The sequence below is a fragment of the Hyperolius riggenbachi genome, chromosome 12, assembly GCF_040937935.1.
Source record: "Hyperolius riggenbachi isolate aHypRig1 chromosome 12, aHypRig1.pri, whole genome shotgun sequence".
Lineage (NCBI taxonomy): Eukaryota > Metazoa > Chordata > Amphibia > Anura > Hyperoliidae > Hyperolius > Hyperolius riggenbachi.
The window spans coordinates 146,750,634-146,776,879 of NC_090657.1; the positions used below are offsets into that span (position 1 = coordinate 146,750,634).

General features: G+C 43.3%; 1 protein-coding gene across 2 annotated transcripts in view; it reads left to right on the forward strand.

Moving 5' to 3' along the window:
- LOC137541680 (protein-glutamine gamma-glutamyltransferase 5-like) overlaps positions 1–26,246 on the forward strand; it is a 147,732-nt gene that overhangs the window by 48,246 nt on the left and 73,240 nt on the right. For both annotated transcript variants that reach the window (XM_068263087.1, XM_068263086.1), the window contains exon 4: positions 18,871–18,989. In XM_068263087.1, the coding sequence (XP_068119188.1) occupies positions 18,871–18,989 (119 nt within the window). The remainder of the gene's footprint in view (positions 1–18,870; positions 18,990–26,246) is intronic.

A 26,246-nucleotide genomic window follows, 5' to 3' on the forward strand; every position in this document is an offset into this window, starting at 1 on the left:
ATCAAGTCAGGGACCTCATCCGACAAACCAGACAGAAAGCGGTCCAGCAGGGCATAGTTGTCCCATCTGGCCGTAACTGACCATCTTCTAAATTCAGCCGCATAATCTTCGACCGGACCTTTGCCTTGCCGCAAAAGCTTGAGCTTCCGCTCAGAGGTCGCGGCCAGGTCCGGGTCGTCATAAATTACTGCCATGGCTTTAAAAAATTCCTCTACAGAGGTAAGGGCTGTGTGCTCGGTGGGCAAACTGTACGCCCATGTCTGAGAATCGCCTGACAATAGAGTCTTAATGAATGTGACCCTCTGAGTTTCAGTCCCTGAAGACTGGGGTCTCAGCTCAAAATAGGACAACACTCTACTCCTAAAATTTTGGAAGTCAGATCTGTGGCCAGAAAACCTTTCAGGTACCGGCATACGTATGTCAACGCTAGGAGGGGATCGCACCTCATTCACTGACGTTTGGAGGGCTTGTACAGACTCTGATAGGGCATCAATTAATGCTTGGTGATTACCCAGCACTTGGTTGATTTTATCCACCGAGGTGGCAAGTGCGCCCAGACGGTCAGTGCGTGCGTCCATATTAGTTTTTTGGTCTGGCGTTCTGTAACGATCGGTGTAACACAGAGAGGATCTGATTACCGGTGATCTGCAGTATCACTGGGAATACAGATATATACCAGATTATGGATGATCTGCAGTATCACCGATAATCCGATATACAAGCTAACCTCTGGACACCTGAGTAGAGTAAGAGTGTTTGGTGCAAACAGTAATATTTAGAGGACTGGGCCTCAGAGCAGTAAGAATTACTGCGCAATTCCTTCTGGACTCTCCCGGGAGAAGGAGTCAGGCAGAGAGAAGGAACGACAGAACGAGAGTGACACTCAAGAGGGAGTGTAACTATAACTACCAGGACTGGGAACCGCCTCTAACAGTAAGGTCGGTTCTCGAGGTCGGACAAGCCAGGTCGTAAACACACGGACAGATAAAGTACAGATTCAGAAGGCAGAGGCGGAGTCTAAAGTACAGGCAGGGTTTGGCAACAAGGAATCAGATATATCGAGGTACAAAAACAGGAGGCAGATACAGAGTCTTAGAGCGAGCCGGGGTTCGGCAACAGAGAATCAGAAATATCGAGGTACAGAATCAGAGTTCACAAGAGTAGTCAGGCAAGCAGAAAGTCATAACAGATAATACAATATAATTTCCTAACGCTAAGGTGTGAGATCCGTAGCCGTCAACACCTTTGGAAACTATGCTAGAACACAGATACAGACAGGTCTGAGTGCTACCACGAAGTGTTCGCAACGCCAGACAACCAGCAACTGAACAGCCTGCAGTATATATACACAGGCATCTCTCCAGCACCTCCCTAAGTGCTGGACCAATGAGATGTGGGGCCAGTGTCAGCTAACCAGCCTGGTCAGCTGACTCACTTCTGGCTGGCATATAATCCCTGCCTGAGTGCGCGCGTGTCACTCTAAACCTAGAGGGACTAGATGTCCCAGCCACACCAGCACCGCTCTGCGGTGCCTCAGCAATGGGGCCATGCGCGCTAACCGCCACGTCCAACGCGGCGGTTTCTCCGCGCTCCGCCATGCCCCGTATGGAGACAGCCGCCTCACACTGAGTGTGTCTCTCTCCGTACTCCGCCATGCCGTGTGCGGAAAGAGCCGCCTCCCGCCGACTCATGGCGGCGGCTCTTCCACGTTTCCTTACAATATCCTAGAGAAAAATGAGCTTGCTTAAAGATTTGTAGGCTTTTAAAAGCCAGCTTACATACCTTGGCTGGGAATTGAACCCAGGTCTGAGTGCTTGGTAGTCAGCTCTCTTAACCGCTATACCACCACCAACACTACATGCTGAAGGCAGCCTAGCATGTACCATTATGATACATTCTAGAGAAAAATGAGCTTGCTTAAAGATTTGCAGGCTTTTAAAAGCCAGCTTACATACCTTGGCCGGGAATTGAACCCAGGTCTGAGTGCTTGGTAGTCAGCTCTCTTAACCGCTATACCACCACCAACACTACATGCTGAAGGCAGCCTAGCATGTACCCTTATGATATATCCTAGAGAAAAATGAGCTTGCTTAAGGATGTGTAGTATGTCAAAAGCCAACTAACATTGGCCAGGAATTGAACACAGTCTCTGTGGCACAATTGGTTAGCGTGTTTGGCTGTTAACTAAAAGGTTGGTGGTTCAACCCCACCCAGGCATGGCCTTGCCTTTTGTGTTCAACAGTTGTCCGAAGAGAATCCGGCAAAATTCTGAAATTGCCTGTGAAATTCTGCTGGTATCCGTTGATGCCATTGAAGTGAATTTTCAGCTTAAAACCATCAAGTACTAGAGAGAGAGAGCTCATTTTTCTCTAGGATATATCATAATGGTACATGCTAGGCTGGCTTCAGCATGTAGTGTTGGTGGTGGTATAGCGGTTAAGAGAGCTGACTACCAAGCACTCAGACCTGGGTTTAATTCCCAGCCAAGACCTGGGTTCAATTCCTGCCAAGGTTTTTAAGCTGGCTTTTAAAAGCCTACAAATCTTTAAGCAAGCTAATTTTTCTCTTGGGTATATCACAATGGTACATGCTAGGCTGGCTTCAGCATGTAGTGTTGGTGGTATAGCGGTTAAGAGAGCTGACTACCAAGCACTCAGACCTGGGTTCAATTCCCAGCCAAGACCTGGGTTCAATTCCCGGTCAAGGTATGTAAGCTGGCTTTCAAAAGCCTAGAAATCTTCAAGAAAGCTCATTTTTCTCTAGGATATATCATAATGGTACATGCTAGGCTGCCTTCAGCATGTAGTGTTGGTGGTGGTATAGCGGTTAAGAGAGCTGACTACCAAGCACTCAGACCTGGGTTCAATTCCCGGCCAAGGTATGTAAGCTGGCTTTTAAAAGCCTACAAATCTTTAAGCAAGCTCATTTTTCGCTAGAATATATCATAATGGTACATGCTAGGCTGCCTTCAGCACGTAGTGTGGTGGTATAGCGGGTAAGAGAGCTGACTACCAAGCACTCAGACCTGGGTTCAATTCCTGGCCAAGACCTGGGTTCAATTCCCGACCAAGGTAAATAAGCTGACTTTTGAAATTCTACAATTCCCTGGAAGATGAGAGAGGGATACACTGCCTGATGTTGTAAAGCAGTGTGTAGGCCTGTAATTGAACACTCAATGAGATTTGTGACCTTAAAATAGGGGTTTATGTGAAAGCTAGATTTTTGCCTGGGACTTTTGATGTGTATTTAACTGGGTAACCGGATAACCAAACTTTTTTACGCTATCCGATGTGGATCCCGATTTGTTAAAAAAAATCCGGCTAGCTATCTGCGGATATTTGGCGCATAACCCGGATATCCACGGATATTGCGGATATCCGGATCCGAAATACTGTAACTAATGAGATGACGTCCTGGAGCCAATCAGAGGGCTCCCAGCAGAAGCCCTAGCAACCAATCACAGAGGGGAACCCTGGCCAGCCTCACCTGACTTCATTGAGCCAATCAGAGGGCTCCCAGCCTAAACCCTGGCACCCAATCACAGAAAGGAACACTGGCAATTCCCCCTGTATAATAAGGAGGGCTGCCATGATGATACATATCGTCTTAGCTTGCTGAATGCTCACTGAGAGACATGCTCCAGTGCTGGTGGCCTACCAAGGGCTGTTCACAGTAATAAACCTAAAGCTGTTCAGTGATTAACCCCTTCACTACTATCACTACACTATTGTTAAATTGTTAATTAGCTTGATTGATGTCATAGTGTGACAGTCAAAGTGTGTGCTCTAGTGCTGCTGGGCCAAGGACTGTACACAGTGATAAGCTGTTCAGTGATTAACACCTTCACTTTCACTACACTATTGTTAAATCATTAATTAGCTTGATGTGATTTGTGTGACAATCAGAGTGTGTGCTGCAGGCAGCTGCTATGTGTCCATGTGTGTGCTGTGCACAGACCAGGCCAGCTGCTGCCTGCTGGCCAGCTATTAGCATTAGGTATAGGTTAGGTTAGGGATTAGGGGATAGGATTACTGTGTTATTGTGTAGTTAGTACTGTAGTACTGCAGTCAGTGTGCTAGTAGTTGTTAGAGTAGTAGTACTACGATGTTAGCTTTCTACAGAACTGCTGTGCTGTGAGCAGTGGCAGTGTGACAGTTAGTGTGCACTAGTGTCTTCTCCTCTCCTGTCTGACTGTCACTCGGCACGTGGCACTTGACACTTGACACGTGCCAAGTGCTGAGTGACAGTCAGACAGCAGAGGAGAAGACACTAGTGCACACTGTCACACATAGCAGCATGCATGTTACTGTGATAAGGCACATGGCACTAAAAGGTTCATGTCCAGTGCTCTGCCTGCGCTAGTAACAGTAAAATGTATCATTTGCATCAGGCCCTATGAATAGGGGTTATATTGACAGTGACATGACTGCAACTCTATACTGTGGAAGATGCCATTGTAATATTAGTAAACGGTAATCATAATATAACTACTAAAGGGTAAGCAGAGCATAATTTTCTCCCTCATTCCAAAAGAGTTCTAATTGTCCACTATAGTGGCACACCACCATGTCTAAAAGGAGTGTTCTCTATAATTATATAGGTATGCAAAACATACATTTGACTCAACTGCAGGCACATACCTTTAGGGCTGTTATTAGAATTGTTTTCCCTTTGTAAAGGTTACACCCAGTCTTTTCAAATAGTTTATAGATCAATAAAATTGCAAGAACAAAATGACAACAAATGTCATAATAGTTGTTGACAGTTTCTTTAAGATTTAGGATATTGTAGACAGATAGTAAAGTAATAACTTAACTGGCCAGTTTACTATAGAAAACACACAATCTGTTGCAGTAGTGGATCTCTGTTTATAACCCCAGTCCCTCCTAGCTTCAATCTAGACTATAGGCACTGATAACCACCTCTTAAGCCATAAAGTTGCCATGATGTTAACCTGTAAAGCTTTTTTACAGAGAGACATTTGACTGCTGTCCATCAATGAACCTTCCATTAAAGGAGTCCAAAGAGGTCTTAAAGAACAAATCATATGTTTGTGATCCATATATGTCATCAAATTATAAGTTCCACAGCAAACACAGAGCTTCACAAACTGTATACACTTGAGTGTAAGATGAGTACAAGCTGACACCAATATTGACACACTGAATTAATAAATTGTGAAGAACTATGTGTAGGTCAACAAAGCAGGCCCAGATTTACCTCACAGGAGCCTATAGGCACAGATGCCCTGGCTCCTTAGACTTCACGCTCCATGAACCTACAGACCCCAACAAACTGCACTGTAAGTCTGCTAGCTGGCCCAGCTGTCACTTCTTCCTTACTTCCCTTCCCATCACAGGAATAGCTCAATAGCGCACGGAAGGGGGTGTTCCGGGTGTCTGGAACCACCCCCTCGCACCTAGACCGGAGGTGCCTCCTGAATCTGAGCAGCGGCAGCCACTGTTATAGTGCAGCTGCCGCCTGCTCATGTGTGTGCGCCGGGATCCCCATCGGCTGCAGGGGGGCCCGGGGCCCGCCAGCCGTGTGTGGAGGGGAGCGCTGACGCCCTCCCGATTGCGGGACCCCCCAGCCAGGTGTAGAGCTTCTTCCCCGCAGCCCTCAGTCTCCCGGGAGGCAGAGCAGGGCTACGGCAAGATGGCTGCCGAAGCCCTGTACTGGAGACTGTTTGTGTCTCCAGTACAGGGCTTCGGGAGCCATCTTGCCGTAGCCCTGCACTCTGCCTGTCAGCGCGCGAGATGTGCTGCAGGAGGACTCAGGGAGCTGCACGCCAGATGCCAGGAGAGGATACTTCTGTCAGGTAAGTGAATTGTTTTTTTTTCACAGGTGCATTTTTTTTTTCTGGTGTCTGCTGCCCACATTGTGATTTTCACGTGTCTGCTGTCCACATTGCTATTTTCTGGTCACTGCTGCACACATTGCGATTTTCTGGTGACTGCTGCCCACATTGTGATTTTCAGGTGTCTGCTGCCCACATTACGATTTTCTGGTCACTGCTGCCCACATTGCGATTTTCAGGTGTCTGCTGCCCACATTATGATTTTCAGGTGTCTGCTGCCCACATTACGATTTTCTGGTGACTGCTGCCCACATTACGATTTTCTGGTCACTGCTGCCCACATTACGATTTTCTGGTGCCTGCTGCCCACATTACGATTTTCAGGTCACTGCTGCCCACATTACGATTTTCTGGTCACTGCTGCCCACATTGCGATTTTCTGGTCACTGCTGCCCACATTGCGATTTTCTGGTCACTGCTGCCCACATTGCGATTTTCAGGTGACTGCTGCCCACATTATGATTTTCAGGTGACTGCTGCCCACATTACGATTTTCAGGTGTCTGCTGCCCACATTACGATTTTCAGGTGTCTGCTGCACACATTGTGATTTTCTAGTGCCTGCTGCACACATTGTGATTTTCTGGTGTCTGCTGCACACATTGTGATTTTCTGGTGTCTGCTGCCCACATTACGATTTTCAGGTGTCTGCTGCACACATTATGATTTTCTGGTGTCTGCTGCCCACATTGCGATTTATAGGTGTCTGCTGCCCACATTATGATGTTCTGGTGTCTGCTGCCCACATTGCGATTTTCAGGTGTCTGCTGCCCACATTGCGATTTTCAGGTGTCTGCTGCCCACATTGCTATTTTCAGGTGTCTGCTGCCCACATTGCGATTTTCAGGTGTCTGCTGCCCACATTATGATTTTCTGGTCACTGCTGCCCACATTACGATTTTCAGGTGTCTGCTGCCCACATTACGATTTTCTGGTCACTGCTGCCCACATTACGATTTTCTAGTCACTGCTGCCCACATTGCGATTTTCAGGTGTCTGCTGCCCACATTACGATTTTCTGGTCACTGCTGCCCACATTACGATTTTCTGGTCACTGCTGCCCACATTGTGATTTTCAGGTGTCTGCTGCCCACATTGCGATTTTCTGGTAACTGCTGCCCACATTGCGATTTTCAGGTGTCTGCTGCCCACATTACGATTTTCTGGTCACTGCTGCCCACATTGCGATTTTCTGGTGAATGTTGCCCACATTTCGATTTTCAGGTCTGCTACCTGTGTGATAAATGGGGGTCATCTGGTCTCCTATACTAAAGAGGGGTGGGGTAATTTCGTTATCCATAATAAAGCGGGGTTATCTGGCTACTTAATCACTGCCACATTATATATATTTTGGTGAAACGCTACTGCTTCATGTGTATTTTGTAGGGAAACACTGCGCATTGTGTGTATTTTGTGGAGAAATGCTGTGCATCATGTGGATTTTGTGGGCAAACGCATGCGCGGTAGTGTGCGGCTTGCCAAAAGAGACCTATCAGGAATCCCCCCCTTGAAAATCCTGGATTTGCCCCTGTAGCTACAGGTGCCCCTTAGTAATAGGTAGCCAGAGGAACCCTCAATATTAAGTAGCTAGAGGTGCTCTCAAGTATTAGGTAGCTAGAGGAACCTCAGTATTAAGTAGCTAGAGGTGCCCCGACTGAAGGGAGATCTCATCAGTGGAATACACAGAGCAGGGTAAGTAATCCCTCATCAGGACTCTGCATAGGGAAGGAGGAAGGGAGGCGCTCAAGGGGGAGTGGCCGCCTTTCAATCATCAGGCGCCTGTAGGCACGTGCCTACAGTGCCTTATGGTAAATCCGGCCCTGCAACAAAGTAAACAAGTGTAGCCATGCATACCATTTAGAACAAGTGCACCATGTCCATCTCATGATTAGTATAGCCATGTCATACTTCGTAACCCCCCAAGGGTGTAACAATAGCCCCTGTGACTCTAGCTGTGGCAAGTGGGCCCACAGGGCTAAGGGGGCCCACTCCTGTGCTAGCATGCAGAGCAGTAGCAGTGGAGCGTGATACATTACTTGCTTCCTGTGGCGGGACCCTCACACCTCTCTTCAGTGTAGCCGTGTGCTGTGCAGCCCACAGTTGCCTGTCACATGACATGCAGAGACAGGAACCGCAAGGAGATAGGTTGCACAGCATGGAGCTGCACTGCAGAGAGTGACCTGTCCCAGCCCTGGAAGCAGGTAATTAGGGATGCTCGGATACCCCAATCACGAATTCTAGTGATCACGAATTTGACTCCGCCCACTTACAAATTGACTCGTGATCACGATCACGAATAGAAACAGATATCCGACTCGGGTGCGGTTTTGAGTCAAATAACTGCATGTAATCACAAATCACGATTCGTGATTCATAATTAAAAACCTGCCAATTTGAATGGTTAATAGCAAAGCCCCCTTACATGCTAGAAACACCAAATTTGCCAGATATGTCAAAAAGACCTTATAGTTTTAGAGAAAATCGATTTTAAAGTATACATTTAAATGCAGTAAATACATTAACTGTCATTTACCGCATTTAAATGTATACTTTTTTCCTTTTAAACTTTCACATCGATTTTCTCAAAAACTATAAGGTCTTTTTGAAACAAAATGTTCTGTTCTTCTTAAGATATCTGGAAAATTGGTTTTGGTGTTTCTAGCATGTAAGGGGGCTTTGCTATTAAACACTAAAGTCGTGGGTTTTTACGAATACCGACTAGTGATCATGAGTAACGAGTGCATTCGTGATCGCATTTGTGATCGAGAGCCGATCACCAATGGCGATTATGAGCTTGTGATTGCAAAAAATGGTTCGTGATTGTATGCTCGTGATGAGCACCACTGCAGGTAATGACTCACGCTCCGCTGCTCTTCAATATGTGGGGGGAAAGCTACCTAACACTGTGATTTGGGGAGGTGAGTTGGAAGGCCGTTAGGGTTTTGTTGGGAGATGTGACCCTGGCCGGCAGCGTATTGATGGAGGGCCTGGCAAAATATAGTTTTGCCCTTGCCTAAACCTTCATAAGAAGTGTGGCCGTTTCCTCCCCCTAACTCCAAATTTAAATATAAACTTCCTCCCTCACCATATCAAGACTAGTTATTTTCTTTCCTCTAGAAAATACATGTCAAACTCCGGCCCGCGGACTAAATCTGGCCCTCAGAGCCATTAAATTTGGCCCTGAGGTGGTTTCCCCACTTTGCATTATGTTTGGCCCACGCTAGACCACCAGGGAAGCTTTATTGGAGGTGAAACCCTAGATCACTAGGGAAGCCATATGGGGAGGTAGGGGAAAGCACTGTTTAGGGGAGAGAGGGCCCCTCTAGACACCTGGGAACTGTATAGGAGAGGGAGGGGGTCCACTAGACACTAGGGAACTGTATAGGGGTTGGAGGGGGGCCATTAGACATCTAGGAACTTTATAAGGGAGCAGGGTGACCAATAGACATTGAGGTTGGTCCACGACTAGGTCCCAGTGCACAATTTCGGGCCACTTTGTATTTGAGTTTGACACCCCTGCCCTAGAACAAGTAAAGCCTTTTAACCACTTTACCCCCGCGCGTACGTATTTCTCCGCCCCTTTTTCCATCCTTTAACAACCAGGGACGGAGAAATACGTACTTTCCGCGTTCCCGACGCTGCCCGCACTCCCGCTCGTAAACACGCCGCCCGCCGCTAGTAAACACGCCGCCGCCCGCTCGCCCAGAGATCAATGAACGGGAAAATCCATTCCCGTTCGTTGATCTAAGCCCCGCAATGATCCGCTGCTCTCCTATGGGAAGCGCGATCATTGTGAGAAAAAACTCACGTGTCCAGCCTCCTTATTCTTCCTCCAAGCTTCCGGAAGGAAGCTTGGAGGTCGCATTAAAACAAAAAGTTACTGTAGCCATCTTGTGGCCAAATAGTAAACTACACCCTACACATTTTTCACATACAAATAAATGACTTTTACACATAAAATTAACTCATTACCTCCCACACTCCCCATTTTTTTTTTTTTTTTGTAATTAAAAAAAAAATTAAAAAATGTACAATTAAAAAAAATACATAAATAGTTACCTTAGGGACTGAACTTTTTAAATATTTATGTCAAGAGGGTATAACACTGTTACTTTATAAACTATGGGCTTGTAATTAGGGATGGACGCAAAAATGAAAAAAATGCACCTTTATTTCCAAATAAAATATTGGCGCCAAACATTGTGATAGGGACATAATTTAAATGGTTTTATAACCGGGACAAAAGGGCAAATACATTTCATGGGTTTTAATTACAGTAGCATGCATTATTTAAAAACTATAATGGCCGAAAACTGAAAAATAATTATTTTTTTCCCCACATTTTTCCTATTTTCCCATTAAAACACATTTAGAAAAAAATAATTCTTGGCATAATGTCCCACCTAAAGAAAGCCTAATTGGTGGCGGAAAAAACAAGATATAGTTCATTTCATTGCGATAAGTAATGATCAAGTTATAGGGGAATGAATGGAAGGAGCGCTGAAAGGTGAAAATTGCTCTGGTGCTCAGGGGGTAAAACCCCTCAGTGGTGAAGTGGTTAATTTCACTAATAATAACTACAGCCACTTGTTCTATTGGAAGCATAGCCATACCTGAAATCACTCCTCCCTCGAGCATAGGATGTCCCTTCCATGCTCCCAGACTACAAGTGTAGCCATGTGTCCTCCACCATACAAGTATAGCTTTCCTGCTTTCCTGCCTTCAATGAGTAGACTTTAAGCAAATCGTATTAAAAAGTTTTTCTTAAATGTATTATGCACTTTGCTGGACAACGCATTTCACAGTAAAAATGCTTCATCAGGTCAATTCTTGTGCCCTAAAAATCAGTGGGTCTCACTCTGGGCGCCAAAGGTAGGTCCTCAGGTAGGATCTGAACCTTGTATCTTCTTGGGTACCTGATAGCTAGTCCAGTCAGTTTTTAACTTTTCATATATGACAATATATAGGTCAGCAAACCTTTTTATCTTTTATTTTGTATTTGTTTTACAATTTTTGGGCGCCTCGTACCTTTTTCCCAGTCTGCCTACAACTCCTCCCCAGATCTAGGGATCACTTCCAGGGCTGGTCCCGAGAGGAAACTTTTGGAGCGGTGACCAGCAGAACACCCTTAAAACAAACCTAATTTTACAATTTTTAGGCGCCTCGTACCTTTTTCCCAGTCTGCCTACAACTCCTCCCCAGATCTAGGGATCACTTCCAGGGCTGGTCCCGAGAGGAAACTTTTGGAGTGGTGACCAGCAGAACACCCTTAAAACAAACCTAAATCAAAAAAAAAACTTATGAGATTATGAATTGTATGTGTATCACAGCTAAGAACTAGAACATTAGTAGCAAAAAAAATAGTCTCACATTGTTTTCCAGTACAGGACGAGATAAGAAACTTCAGTTGTTATTTACGCGAAAGAGCTTCTCTGAGCTCTTCAAAGAAATTCCTGTTTTTTTGTAGCACTTATATAAAGAAACAGTGCGAGACAGGTTCATATAAGGTTTTACTGCAGGGAAGTTCAAAGGGTCATTACCTCTGCTCTGTTTTATAGTTTACAATACAGAGTGTAGAATGATGCAATGTTATTAAAAAAAAGTTATATAACTGAAAATAAAAATATGAGACTCTTTTCTTTTCTATTAATGTTCTAATAATCATCTGTACTACACATGCAATTCATCATAAGTTTTTTTTTTCACTTGAGTGTCACTTTAACCACTTGATGAAACTGAGGCAGTATCTCTACGACCCGGGGGAGCACTGCTCACCTTCCAGGGGCGTAGATATACGCCTCCCACAGCATCACCACTGTGCCCACTCGCTGCCATCTCCCTTGCATGCTCCCACACTCATTCACATCACCGCCGGTTAGCAGGGAGTTGAATGAATGGGAACACAGTTCCCATTTATTGATCTAATTCCCGTGTCAATGATCCCCAACATCAATGGGACGCCTGCATCATTGTATCTTCCGAAGTAACATGTCCACGCATTACTTCCCGTTTAGCATACTTATAAAATTCACCCAACGGATTATTAGGAACACCATACTAATACAGTGTTTGACCCCCTTTCGCCTTCAGAACTGCCTTAAAGGAATACTATCGATGTATGCATTTATTTTTAAATGCTGTATGTTGTAGCACACATTAGGAGCAATACTAGGAGCAATTTGATTCCTCACCCAGCTGTTCCTCTCAGCTGTAAAATCCTCCGTCAGTTTTGGCGTCAGTGTTGGATACAAAATGTATCTAAATACTGACGGCTCCCAGAGGGCTAGACCATGTCTCTGCACAGGGGAGTTGCTATTAACTCCTCAGTTTATAGTTTAATTATCACCTTGCTGAAAGAATCTTATTGATATAGTTGTAAGGGGTTGATGCTAGCAATGTGTGTTTATTATCTTTGTGTCTCTTGACTGATAAAGATACTAATAATGCTAATTGTAAACAGTGGTCTGCCCCTCTCAGCAGCTTGTAAAGTGGATGCAGCCTGGAGTGAATCACCAGAAGCAGGCAGCCAGGCAACCAGTCTGAGTGTAAACACAGACTAGTGTTATAGCTAGTTATATTCCAGCAATATTACAGCTCATTTAGTTACCTGTTACCACCTCAGATCAGCCTATTTCTCCTCATGTCTCCTGCATGCTGTGAGTGACACAGTAAAATATATTTGTGAGCTGTGTGACAGAGTAACCAAGCAGCTCAGGGTGACCCAAACTACTATGAGCTGTGAGAGAAAGTAATTTTTAAGCAGGGATAGCGAGAGAGACCTGGGTGAATAAATAAAGTGCCCCTAGCACTAGTGGTAATGTGTACACTAATATAGAGTATTAAAAAAAAAGTTGTTTCAATCGATAGTATTCCTTTAATTCTACGTGGCATTGATTCAACAATGTGCTTCAGAAAGGTTTCCTCATATTGATAGGATAGCATCTTGCAGTTGATGGAGATTTGTGGGATGCACATCCAGGGCACGAAGCTCCCGTTCCATCACATCTCAAAGATGCTCTAGTGGGTTGAGATCTGGAGACTGTGGGGGCCATTTTAGTACAGTGAACTCATTGTCATGTTCAAGAAACCAATTGTCATGGTCAAGAAACCATGGTGGTCATGAACAGATGGACATGGTCAGAAACAATGCTCAGGTAGCCCGTGGCATTTAAACATTGCCCAATTGGCACTAAGGGCCTAAAGTATGCCAAAAAAACATCCCCCACACCATTACCCCACTACCACTAGCCTGCACAGTGGTAACAAGGCATGATGGATCCATGTTCTCATTCTGTTTACGCCAAATTCTGACTCTATCGAGACTCATCAGACCAGGCAACATTTTTCCAGTCTTCAACTGTCCAATTTTTGTGACCTCGTGCAAATTGGTAATAATGCGCGAGGACATTTTGTGGCCAAATAATAAAATTACACCTACATACATTTCAAACTATTTTGGTTCCTGGACGTAGAAACTACGTCCAGGAACCATGCGCGCTACCGCACGCTCCCACGGCCGATCGCGCGTGTGCACGCGTGCTCCCGGCCCGCGGTTAGTTAGACAGGCAATCAGTGAATCGGGCTATGGTGCCCGATCACTGATTCCTCTCTCCCGCTGAAAAAGCGACAGCTTCTCTCCGAAGCTTCGCTTTTTCTGGCTGCAACGTACCCCATGCGTCGCTCTAAGCGTGTGTTACGCTTAGAGTGACGTCATGTAAACAAACTCATGGCCGCCATCTTGTGGCCAAAAAGTAAAACTACAACTAAAAGTAAAAAAAATAAAATCCAAACACACATTTACATTATAAATCACTTGTTTACATCCCACCCTCCCAAAACTACCCAAATAAAATGTTTAATATAAAAAAAAACATTACAATAAAAAAAAACATGTAAATATTTACCTAAGGGTCTAAACTTTTTAAATATCAATGTAAAGATGAAATACTTCTATATTTTTTTTTAATTTTAAACTTGTAAGTAGTGATAGATGCAAAATGGAAAAAATGCACCTTTATTTCCAAATAAAATATTGTCGCCATACATTGTGATAGGGACATAATTCTAACGGTGTAATAACCGGGACATGTGGGCAAATACAATACAGGAGTTTTAATTATGGAGGCATGTATTATTTTAAAACTATAATGGCTGAAAACTGAGAAATAATTAATTTTTTCAGTTTTTTTTCTTATTCTTCCTGTTAAAATACATTTACAGTAAAGTGGCTCTTAGCAAAATGTACTCCCCAAAGAAAGCCTAATTGGTGGCGGAAAAAAACAAGATATAGATCAGTTCATTGTGATAAGTAGTGATAAAGTTATAGGCTAATTAATGGGAGGTGAACATTTCTCAAGTGAAAATGACGGAACGCAAATGGGTTAATAAAAAGACCTACAATTACATTTAAAATGAACTCCTTCCCTCCCACAGTCTCCCATAGTACCCACAATTTTTATTTTTATAAAAATAAAAATAAGACAATAAAAAAATACATAAATAGTTACCTTAGGGACTGAACTTTTTAATATGTATGCCAAGAGGGTATATAACTGTTAATTTTTAAATTATGGGCATGTAATAAGTAATGGATGCAAAACTGAAAAAAAATGCACCTTTATTTCCAAATAAAATATTAACGCTATACATTGTACTAGGGAAATATTTTAAACGTTGCAGTAACGGGGACAAATGGACAAATAAAATGTGTGGCTTTTATCCACAGTAGAACATTTTACTTAAAAACTAGAATGGCCAAATACTGAGAAATATTGATTTTTTTCCCCATTATTCCCATTAAAATGTATTTAGAACAAACTAATTCTTAGCATAAAGTACCACCAAAAGAAAGCCTAATTGGTGGTGAAAATAACAAAATATGGATCATTTTGTTGTGATTAAGTTATTGGCGAAAGAAAGGGAGGAGCGCTGACAGGTGGAAATTGTTCTGGTCCTAAAGGGGAAAAATCCCTCAGTGGTCAAGTGGTTAAAGGCCGAGTGGGATGGTACTTCTCCACATGCTCTCTTTAAAGTGGTTGCCTTCCAGCAACCCTACATGGTGAGTATATTCATATATATTCATTATAACCCTAGCTTTGCGTTCTAACAAAATTGCACCAGACTGGGCTCCCGGTGTCCCTGTGTTTTTTCTTCACAAGTCTGGATATAATAGGGATTAGATTTTTTTTTACTCATTGGTGCCTCTGTTATCTTCTTTTGATCTTGTTTGTCACGCTTGATGGAGGGTGACTACCTATATTTGCAATCTAGAGAGCGACTTCTTAACCTGAGTGGAGTTCGGTGTATTCCCCCCACCTGCTTTTCAAGTGGTTGTCTTTGCAGAGAACTATATTTTGAAAAATAAACCTTTAAATTTATCTTTGTCTAACTTGAGAACTTGTATACACTACACTATTTGCTCTCAGTTTTATGTTTTCTTTTTGTTTTCTGGGGTAATTTAACTGGTTTCCACAAAGTTGCCCTTAGTCTTCAAATAGTTAGCTGTACTCTGGGTATTATTATTATTATTTAGTATTGATATAGCGCCGACATATTACGCAGCGCTGTACAGTGTGTATATATATATATCTTGTCACTAACTGTCCCTCAAAGGAGCTCACAATCTAATCCCTACCATTGCCATATGTCAATATTATGTAGTGTAAGTACTGTAGTCTAGGGCCAATTTTTTTAGGGAAGCCAATTAACTTTTCCGTATGTTTTTGGAATGTGGGAGGAAACCGGAGTGCCCGGAGGAAACCCACGCAGACACGGAGAGAACATACAAACTCTTTGCAGATAGTGCCCTGGCTGGGATTCGAACCAGGGACCCAGCGCTGCAAGGCGAGAGAGCTAACCACTACGCCTCCGTGCTGCCCTGGGTAGCAGTGGGGACGCCAGGTAGTGGCAGTAACTTTAGTTACTGGTGGGGGAAACTCTAGGTAGCAGCACTTGATAGCTGTGGTGTTACTATTAGGCATAGGTTAGTTTTAGTTGTTGGTAAAGGATAGATTAGTGTTGGGCATATATATGTAAAAAACAAGGAACTCGATTTGTTGATTTACTTATTTACTGAACAAAACTGATGCATCATGTAAGTTCCTTCTTGCTCAGATAAAGCAAATACCTTATGTTTTATGTAAGCAAATTTATATTCTACATCTAATTAATTCCTGAGGGGAAAAAAATTACTCAGATCTGTGAGTAGACCTTTTGGGAAAATGATTTTTCAGTTTGCATATGTCACATGTTCTTTTCTGCCTTAGGTTTCTCTGAGTTCACTGCAAAGAGTAAACATTGCAAGGGCAGTTTGGAATTTGGGGTGTGTACCTTCCTCTTCTCTTTGCATTTTTAGCACACATTCCAAGACATGTGGGTTGGTATCGAATGCTTTAGACGGTGGCCTCTTATGACCGTTTTTTTAATATATTTATTTTTTTAAATAAGGCTGTTTGGATCCTTGGAGCTGGTCATTTTTCAAACATGCTACTGGTATTTCCCCTCTCATTATTTCTATTCAATACTGTTCTTACCTATGCAATTACAGCCAGTCTCTCTTAGTTGAAGCTGTCCTCACATTCATTCAATACAGGTGCTGCTAATGAAGCTACCAGAATGGATCACCTAGAGAGTGTCACGAAAGGACTCTGTCTGACAACACCAGAGAGCGTTTTTTTTTTGGTTTGTTTTTGTTTAGCCATTGATGCGCATTAAAATTGTGGTACAATCGCAGCAAAGTAGCATGGTCGCGATTTTTAAAAACCGAGATTGCTGCAATTTCCTGGTGATTTTACCACAATTTTAAGGCATGTCAATGGGAGTGTTTTTTAATAAGGGAAAACGACCCAAAAAAGGCTCTCCGGTGTGTTTCTGGCCTGAAAGAGTAAATAGATGTCAGTTTAATTCAGTTAAAGGAATACTGTAGGGGGGTCGGGGGTGAGTTGAACTTACCTGGGGCTTCTAATGGTCCCCCGCAGACATCCTGTGCCCGCGCAGCCACTCACCAATGCTCTGGCACTGCCTCCGTTTCCCTTCTGGAATTTCAGACTTTAAAGTGTTAAAACCACTGCGCCTGCGTTGCCGTGTCCTCGCTCCCGCTGATGTCACCAGGAGCGTACTGCACAGGCCCAATATGGTCTGTGCCTTTGCAGTACGCTCCTGGTGACATCAGTGGGAGCGAGGACACAGAAACGCAGGTGCACTGGTTTTCAGACTATAAAGTCTGAAATTCCAGAAGTGAACCAGAGGCGGGGTCAGGCAATCGGTAAGTGGCTGCGCGGGCACAGGATGTCTGCGGGGGACCATTAGCAGCCCCGGTTAAGTTCAACTCATTTTCCCCCGACCCCCGTACAGTATTCCTTTAAATTGTACCTCCGTATTGGCTTCTTTTTGGGTAGGAAAGGCAGTTGTGTGGATTATCAGCCACTGCTACCTGTATTTGTTGCACAGTCAATGCTAGCAGAAAGTGTTTCAATAAAAAATGTAAGTTTTAACAACAATAACAGGCTTACATCACTGTGTAAACTCTTCAAGAGGGGGAAGGGGGTACAATTATTTTCTGGTCCTAGTGTCCAGGGGTGTAAGTACAGGGCAGCAGACCCTGCAACTGCAGGGGACCAGAACCGTGAGGGGGGCCCCAGCTACTAACCTTCCCTTCCTCCAATAAACAGGTCCACCCTTCAGATCCTCACTGGGTGTGTGGCTACACTTGTTATGGACAGGGCTGGATTTACAGCTCAGGAGCCTGTAGGAAGAGGCATTCTTGCGCCATAAGTGCTGCTCTTCAGCACAGGCTACATCCCCAGCACTGGCCATCAAATTGCTGGGGGCTGGAAGAACAGGTTGGCAATTGAACTGTGTGCAGCTGGGAGACACAACTGCGGTCGAGCTCCCAGCTTTTGAATTGCAAAATAGGGAGGTTCAGAGAGCCGCCTTTTCAGTATAAGGCGCTTGTAGGCACGTGCCTACAATGCCTTATGCTAAATCTAGCCCTGGTTATGGGTGTGATGATTATGATGGCCACAGTTGTTTTATGACCTTTGCAAGATAAGTGAAAGGCTGTAAGGGCAACCAAGGATAGGCAAAGGAAAGGGTGTGTGCATTGGGAGACCCAATCAAAATTTTTCTGGGGGCCCTGTGATTTGTAGTTACGCCATGATAGTACCCTTATCTTATCTGAAATGGGAAGTTTCTGTTATTTGCATTTTGAGATAAGTTTGGTACTGTAGTTAAAACAAAACAAAATACTTCCCACAATCCTGATGGCAGTGCACAGTTTGACACAGTTCAGCAAAGGCACACAGCCTAGGTAAATAATAATAAATAAAAAACTTGAACAAGTATGCAGCAGATCAGGTTTTTCTAATGTTATTGTCAAGAAAAAAGGGGTACACACACGCACGCACGCACGCACGCACGCACGCACACACACACACACACAATTTTTAGGCAATTTTTTATTTTTGAATGTTATTCCCCATTAACCCTCTATAGATTTGACTACAGTATATCTACTCTTTCAGAGACTTGATCTTAGCTCCATGGGCGTAGATATACGTACCTCACTGCGATCACCACTGCGTACACTCAACTGTATACAGTATGTACTCTACTTATTGAAATGATGTTGTATCTCCCTGTACAATTTTTGTATGAAAAACTTATTTAAATAAAGTATTTGAAAAACAATGTCCAATATTTCACTATCAGAATTAACCACTGCCCAATATCTACTGCATATTCCACAGTGCCATAATTCCCATCGAACACATTTTAAATGTACGCATCCTGACGTTCTTCATCTATACATGTATTGCAGATGAGGTATTGTAAAGCATCTCAGCTAAGTACGTAGAAGTTAAGCGGGGTACATCAATTCTGATAGAAAACTTCATAGCTCTCTGATGATAGGTTTAAATGAATTAATCTCTATAATGTTTCTCTGGAAGAACATGTGGCTGGAAATTGTTAAATAAAGATGTTATGGTAAAAGAGCTCGTTTTTTTTTTTTTATAGACGATGACGTGTTTCTGGAGGATGAGGATCTCAGGCAGGAATATGTCATGAATGAACATGGCTTAGTGTATCAAGGTGCAAAAGATTTCATCACTACTGTCCCATGGAACTTTGGTCAGGTAACATTCATTAATATTTTTGTATTTGTGTGGCTGCAGGGTGCATTTCAGGGTAACCTAAAATTTAGGCCATACCTGGGGCTTCTTCAGTGTCTCCGTAAACTCTGCAGATCTCCGTGTTGGAGCACTGCCCCCCTATTCAAAGCTCTGACTTGACCCAGTTGGAGAAGGGGTGCATGCTCTGTCTACATCACATGCTCTTCTATCACACTCCTGAATGGTTGTGCACAGCAGATCTGGCTGGAAGCGTTCTGGCCAACTATAGTTCCAACACATTTGTAAGTGCGCATGCCCAGGACAGTCCTGGCCAAGGCTCCTGCACACCTGAAAACAGCTGTCATGGAGCACGCATGAAGAGGGTGAGCAGAGTGGAGCGAGCATGCGGTTATTGTTGAGACAAAACGTGCGTAATTTTGTGTTTCCGTAGTTCCGGACAAGAATTTTGCCACTACGTCGCAAATTCACAATTTCATAATTGCCATACAGTCATTCGGAATTCCGTAGCGAAATTTCCATTGCGTAATTTCGAGTTTCGAAGCAAATTTGTGTTTAGTGTGAAATTTCGTGTTTTCTATAGAAACAGTTATTTTAATTACGAAAATGGACGTAATTTCATTTTTAATAGCAATTATGCAAGTGTAAGTAGTTACTAAACTCAGGAAAGTCACTCATTGATTGCAATTACTGATAATGCAAAGGCCCCAAGGTGCACTCAGCGGTCATGCATGTTTAAACACTTGGTTTTAGACCTTGCAATATCTGATAATGCAATGGCCCCTGCACGTGCTGTCGCTTTAAATGTATCAGAGGCTCTGGACTGGAACACATTTTCGAGAACAGCCAAATTTCCGTAATAAACATGAAATTCTGATTTGTTTCCATTACAAAAACAATCGTAATTACAAAAAACAATCTGTGAAGAAACGCGGAATAGCCGCCGCAAGTGTTCAGGGTGAGGCGGCTGTTTCCGCGTCCAACATGGCGGCACAACGCGAAGAAACCGCCGCATAGGCAAAGCGGTGGAGTCCGCGTTGGATGCGGCGGTTTGTACTCATAGCGATACCCCTGACATGGTGTTTGGACGCGGGGAGTCCGCCGCTTGCTTGGAAAGCGGTGCGGCGGCTCCCGCGCCCGAATCAGCTGATACTTTGCAAAACATGCCTGGTGTGGCTGAGAATGCTAGTCCACACAGGTTCAGAAGGACGCGCGCACGCGCTGAGACCAGTGTTGCCAACTCATCCCTTTAATTACTGACACATATGAATTATACAGGTTTCGTGGCTAGGTAGATGCAGTTAAGGCACTGACTATGTGTAAGTAGCCCCAGAACCTGTATAACTTAGATGTGTCAGTAATTAAAGGGATGAGTTGGCAACACTGGCTGAGAGGCAGAGCTTATATGACAGCCAGAGAAGAGTCAGCTGACCAAGCGGGTCAGCTGACATTTTTACCATCCTCCATTGGTCCAGCACTTAGGGGTGGCACTGGAGAGCGCTGTGGTATATATACTGGGTGCTGGTCATTTCTCTGGTGTCTGGCGTTGTGATCACTACGTGGTAGCACTCAGACCTTGTCTGTATCTGTGTCTTAGCATAGTTTCCAAAGGTGTTGACGATCAAGGAACTCACACCTTAGCGTCAGGAATATTGAACTGTATTATTTTGTTATGACCTTCTGCCTGCCTGACTATCCCTTTGAACTCTGATTCTGTACCTTGCTATTTCTGATATCCTGTTGCCAAACTCTGCTCGTTCTTGGATTCCGTATCAGTCTCCTGAATCTGTACCTTATCTGTCTGTGTGTTAACGATCTGGCTTGTCCGACCTCGAGAACTGACCTTACTGTTAGAGGCAGTTCCCAGACCTGTTAGTGACACCATCTCTGGTGTCACTCACACTCTGTCCTTCCTACTCTCAGTCTAGCTCCTCCCCCTGGAGAGTCTAGACCTTCGGAAGGAAAATACTTCTGTGCAGTACTCAAAGTATTACTGTTGCACTTAACACTCACTTGTTATCTCAGGTGTCCAGAGGTTAGTAGATATATCTGATTATCGGTGATACTGCAGATCATCGATAATCAGACCATCTCTGTGTTACACCGATGGTTACACAATCATAATTATAAAGTTCCGCATAAACGTGAAATTTCACATAATTTTCGCAAAATGATGAATTTTCAATTACGGTAATAATCCTAATTTCACAAATTATGTGAAATCATAATTAGGTCATTACGCTCATCAGTACATGTGGTGATTAGGGGGCACAGCTCCAACATGAAAGGGGGGCTGTTGCAGCTGAGGGTCCAAACATTGATGGGGGGACATTAAAGGACCCCAGGTATGGTCAACTCATAAAAAAATTGAGTTAAAGTGAACCCGAGGTGAGAGTGATATGGAGGCTGCCATATTTATTTCCTTTTAAACAATACTAGTTGCCTGCCAGTCCTGCTGATCTATTTGGCTGCAGTAGTGAACTGAATTACACCAGAAACAAGCATGCAGCTAATCTTGTCAGATCTGACAATATTGTCAGACACTCACAACCTGCTGAATGTTTGTTCAGGGTCTAGGGTTGAAAGTATTAGAGTCAGAGGACCAGCAGGACAGCCAGGCAACTGGTATTGCTTAAAAGGAAATAAATGCGTCAGCCTCTATATTTTTCTAACCTCGGGTTCCCTTTAAGGTGTGTTTGAAAGAAGATCTTTACTGAATATAGCTTATATCCTAAACCCTGGCATGGATATGGCCCTCGTGGACTGGTGGTGTTGTGACACCTGTGAGTTATAAATTATTTAATCAATGTTTTCCCTTTGAAAACTTAATTGACCTTGATTTACATTTAATTTAATGGAGACTCTGGGATCTCTACTCTTGGCAATGTGAATTACTGCAGAATGTTTTCTTTCTTTTCGTACCTTGTGAGATAAGCTACTTATTAATTCTATGTATTGGGTTTTTAACTTTTTTTTATACATTTTTTGTGCGCATCTTTCCCCCTTTGTGTCTGTTTACCCTTTTTACCCTCCATCTTTGGCCCCCAAGTCCTGTTGTTCACAGGTGGGTGGGCACAACACATTTTTTTTCACTTTCAAAAAACTGTATTATTAGGTAATTAAAAAAGTTCCAAATTGACATATATAAGAGTCAAACTCAGTGGCATACAGAAGTGAAGACTACAAGTAAAAAAACAAAACAAAAAACAGTGTAAACAAGAATAATAAGGTCACAAAACTTAAATACAGCCTGCCAAAAATGAATATCTCACTAGTCACATCCAGGATAACACACCTTGCTTCCTTCCTTCGAGTTTGGTCACCCTGGCTCAATTTCTCTTACGGCGTTCATTTTCACTCCAAACCCTGAAGTAATAACCTTTCTTCCTTTATTACTTGGACTGAATTATTTTATACTTGATGGACACAAAATCATATCACATTTTTTTAAAGAGACTCCGTAACAAAAATTGCATCCTGTTTTTTATCATCCTACAAGTTCCAAAAGCTATTCTAATGTGTTCTGGCTTACTGCAGCACTTTCTGCTATCACGATCTCTGTAATAAATCAATGTATCTTTCCCCTGTCAGACTTGTCGGCCTGTGTCTGGAAGACTGCCAAGTTCTTCAGTGTTGTGGTTCTGCTATGAACTCCCCCTTCCAGGCCCCTCTATGCACACTGCCTGTGTATTATTTAGATTAGAGCAGCTTCTCTCTTATCTTTTACAAGCTGGAAAAATCTTCCTCTGAGCTGGCTGGGCTTTCACATACTGAAGAATTATAGACAAGGGCAAAGCTGTTTGCAGGAGAAAAACAAGCAGCCTGAAACTTCAGTGCATGAGAACTGCAGGGGGAAAGAAACACACAATGATCTCTTGAGATTCAAAAGGAAGGGTGTATACAGCCTGCTTGTGTATGGATGTAGTTTCTATGTGTGGACATACTGTACATCAACCTACTTCCTGTTTTGGTGGCCATTTTGTTTGTTTATAAACAAACTTTTTAAAACTGTTTTTAACCACTTTTAATGCGGCGAGGAGCGGCGAAATTGTGACAGAGGGTAATAGGAGATGTCCCCTAACGCACTGGTATGTTTACTTTTGTGCGATTTTAACAATACAGATTCTCTTTAAGGGAGCGACCATTAGAGAGGGTATTCCAGGCTACCAGAGTGGAGGCGGGTTTCTTTCCACATGCCGTACTGGTTGGTTGCGCTCACAAGCAGCCTCATATTGGCGCTGATTCACAAAGCTTTTCTGCTGAATTATCTCACCTTACTTATTAACCTCCTTAGCGATAATCCCGAGTCAGGCTCGAGATGGAAATCCGCAACCCAGAGTGGTAATGCCGTGCTTGAGAGAGTTATACGCAGGAGCTGCAGCAGATCTCTCTGAATTTTATCGGTATACTAGCAGCAGCTTTATACCCTGGGCCCAAATTTCCATGGCCTTTTTGAGTGTATGAATGAATGAATGGTGAATGATTTAACCACTTCCGGACTGCTGTAATTAACCACTTCCCCTCCCGTGGGATGAGTAACTACATCCCTGCAAAAATGCCACAACTATGTGCAGGGACGTAGCTACTCCCCACCCCGCATTCTTGCTTGCCCCCCCCCCTCACGCTTGTTACTGCCGCTGATCGTTAGACGCTAGATAAATGAATGGGAACACAGCCGTCTATGAGACAGCGCCACCATTCACAAAGACCATCCACGCAGTGTGTCTGGTTTGCATAGTAATACTGCGCATACGGAAGTCACCTGCAAGGACATCTTGTGGCTAGATAGTAAAATTAAATCTACTTTTTTTTTTAATAAAGGACCTATTTTTACATTTTTAATTAACCCCTGACCTCCCACACTCCCTAATAGTTATCATATTTAAATAAAAACAAATTATAAATAAAAACAAAAATTCATAAATAGTTACCTTAGGGACTTAACTTTTTAATATGTATGTAAAGAGGGTATATTACTATTACTTTATAAATAATGGGCTTGTAATTAGAGATGGACGCAAAACTGAAAAAAATGCACCTTTATTTCCAAATAAAATATTGGCACCATACATTGTACTAGGGCAGTGATCTGCAAACTTTTCTCTCCAGCAGTTAAGGAACTACAAGTCCCACAATGCATTGCAGGAGTCTGACAGCCACAGTCATGATTTATAAAGGCAAATGTATTGTGGGAGTGGTAGTTCCTTAACAGCTAGAGAGACAAGTTTGCAGATCACTGTACTAGGGAAAAATTTAAAATGTTGCAATAACCTGGACAAATTAGCAAATTGTGTGGGTTTTAATTACGTTAGCATGTATTGTTTTAAAACTATAATGGCCAAAAACTGGGAAAATGGCAGCAATAATGCATTTTTTCCATTTTTTTCTTGTTTTTCCTGTTAAAACACTTTTAGAATAAAATAATTCTTAGCAAAAAGTACCCCCCCCCAGCAAAAAAAAATCCTAGTTGGTGGCAAAAAAACAAGATATAGATTGTTTTGTTACACCCTACCAAATCAAGAATACTTTAAAAATACCGCACCAGACTGATATAGGCACAAAATCAACCCATCTTTATTGAACAATCAATTAAAAACAATGAAAATCGAATTGTTATGGAGGTCAGCACATAAATAATATAATATCACAGGAGTATGGGTAAACAGGTGGTCCCCAGAAAGGGATAATTAAAGTGCTGAGTGACTTAAAGTGCATGAATGAATCAAAGTGACTGTACAAACTTCAAAGAGGCAACCATGAAAAATGATGCATGTATAACAATGTCCAACAATAATTATAAAGAAGAAGTAAAGTGAGTAAAAAAGATTAAGAGTGTAAAGTGCACAAGCTATAGTGAAAGAAGATAGATTGTTTTGTTATGATAAGTAGTAATAAAGTTATAGGCGAATGATTGGAAGGCGCGTTGACAGGTGAAAATTGCTCAGGTTTTTTAAGTGGAAAACCCCTTTGAGGTGAAGTGTTTAAAATCTATGCCCTGTTTATGGCTGCTTACTCCTGCCAGGACGTAGATTTCAATTGCCCTGCCACACGGACCTGTCGCTATCGCCGCTCTCCCGTTGCTGCAGGCTACTCATAGTGACGGCACAGCCCTGTTAGCCCATCAGGAGCCGATTTCATTGGCACCTGACCCCGTGATCATTGTGAGCCATTGGCTCACAGTGATCACAGGGTCAGGAGCCAATGACAGGCTCACAGAGCTCTGCCGTCACAGCGACGGCAGAGTGAGTGGCCTGCAGCGCTAGGTGAGTGGCGGAAATGTCGAGTCCGTGCGACGAGACGCCAGTAGGCCCCATTTTTTTGGTTCCAGCAGTCTCTGGTCATTACAGAGAACCCGAGGTGAGTTTGAAGAATATTATCTGCATACAGAGGCTTGATCTGCCTATACAGCCCAGCCTCTGTTGCTATCCCAAACCCCCCTAAGGTCCCCCTGCACTCTGCAATCCCTCATAAATCACAGCCACGCTGCTGACAAACAGCTTGTCAGAGATGGCTGTGTTTATCTCTATAGTGTCAGTCTGCTGCTCTCCCCGCCTCCTGCAGAACTCCAGTCCCCGCCTGCATCCCTTCCCTCCCTGCTGATTGGAGGGAAGGGACGGGGGCAGGGACCGGAGCAATGCAGGAGGCGGGGGAGCAGCTGAGACTGACACTACAGATGTAAACACAGCCTCACAGCACGGCTGTGATTTATGAGGAATTGCAGAGTGCAGGGGGACCTTAGTGGGGTTTGGCATAGCAACAGAGGCTGGGCTGTATAGGCAGATCCAGCCTCTGTATGCAGATAATATTCTTTAAACACACCTCGGGTTCTCTTTAAGGGAACAGAGACTGCTGGTATGCAAGTAGTTAAAGTACAAAATCTAATTTTTTATCCATTTCCTCACATTCACAATTTATGAAATTAATTCACACATGTAATCCTCAATACCTTTCAGGTTTAAGTAAACAACACACACAGGTATTGCTTAAAAAGTATGTGTTAGATCTCAGATAACTTCAGATAACTCAGCCTAATGTTACATACATTTTATATTGTACAAATTAAAAATGTGCAGTGAACTGCACTGAATACAAATTCTCTGACAAGGTTGTTTTGACAACCCTGCATTAAAATGTTAGGATTTCAGTGCTGTGACCTCCTGGTAATGGAACTGTTCCAAGCCACTCCCTATCCACGGGGATTAGGGTGCAATGCTTTGTTTAGTCATCTTCCTTCAGGCGAGATATTGTCTCAGACAAATGCAT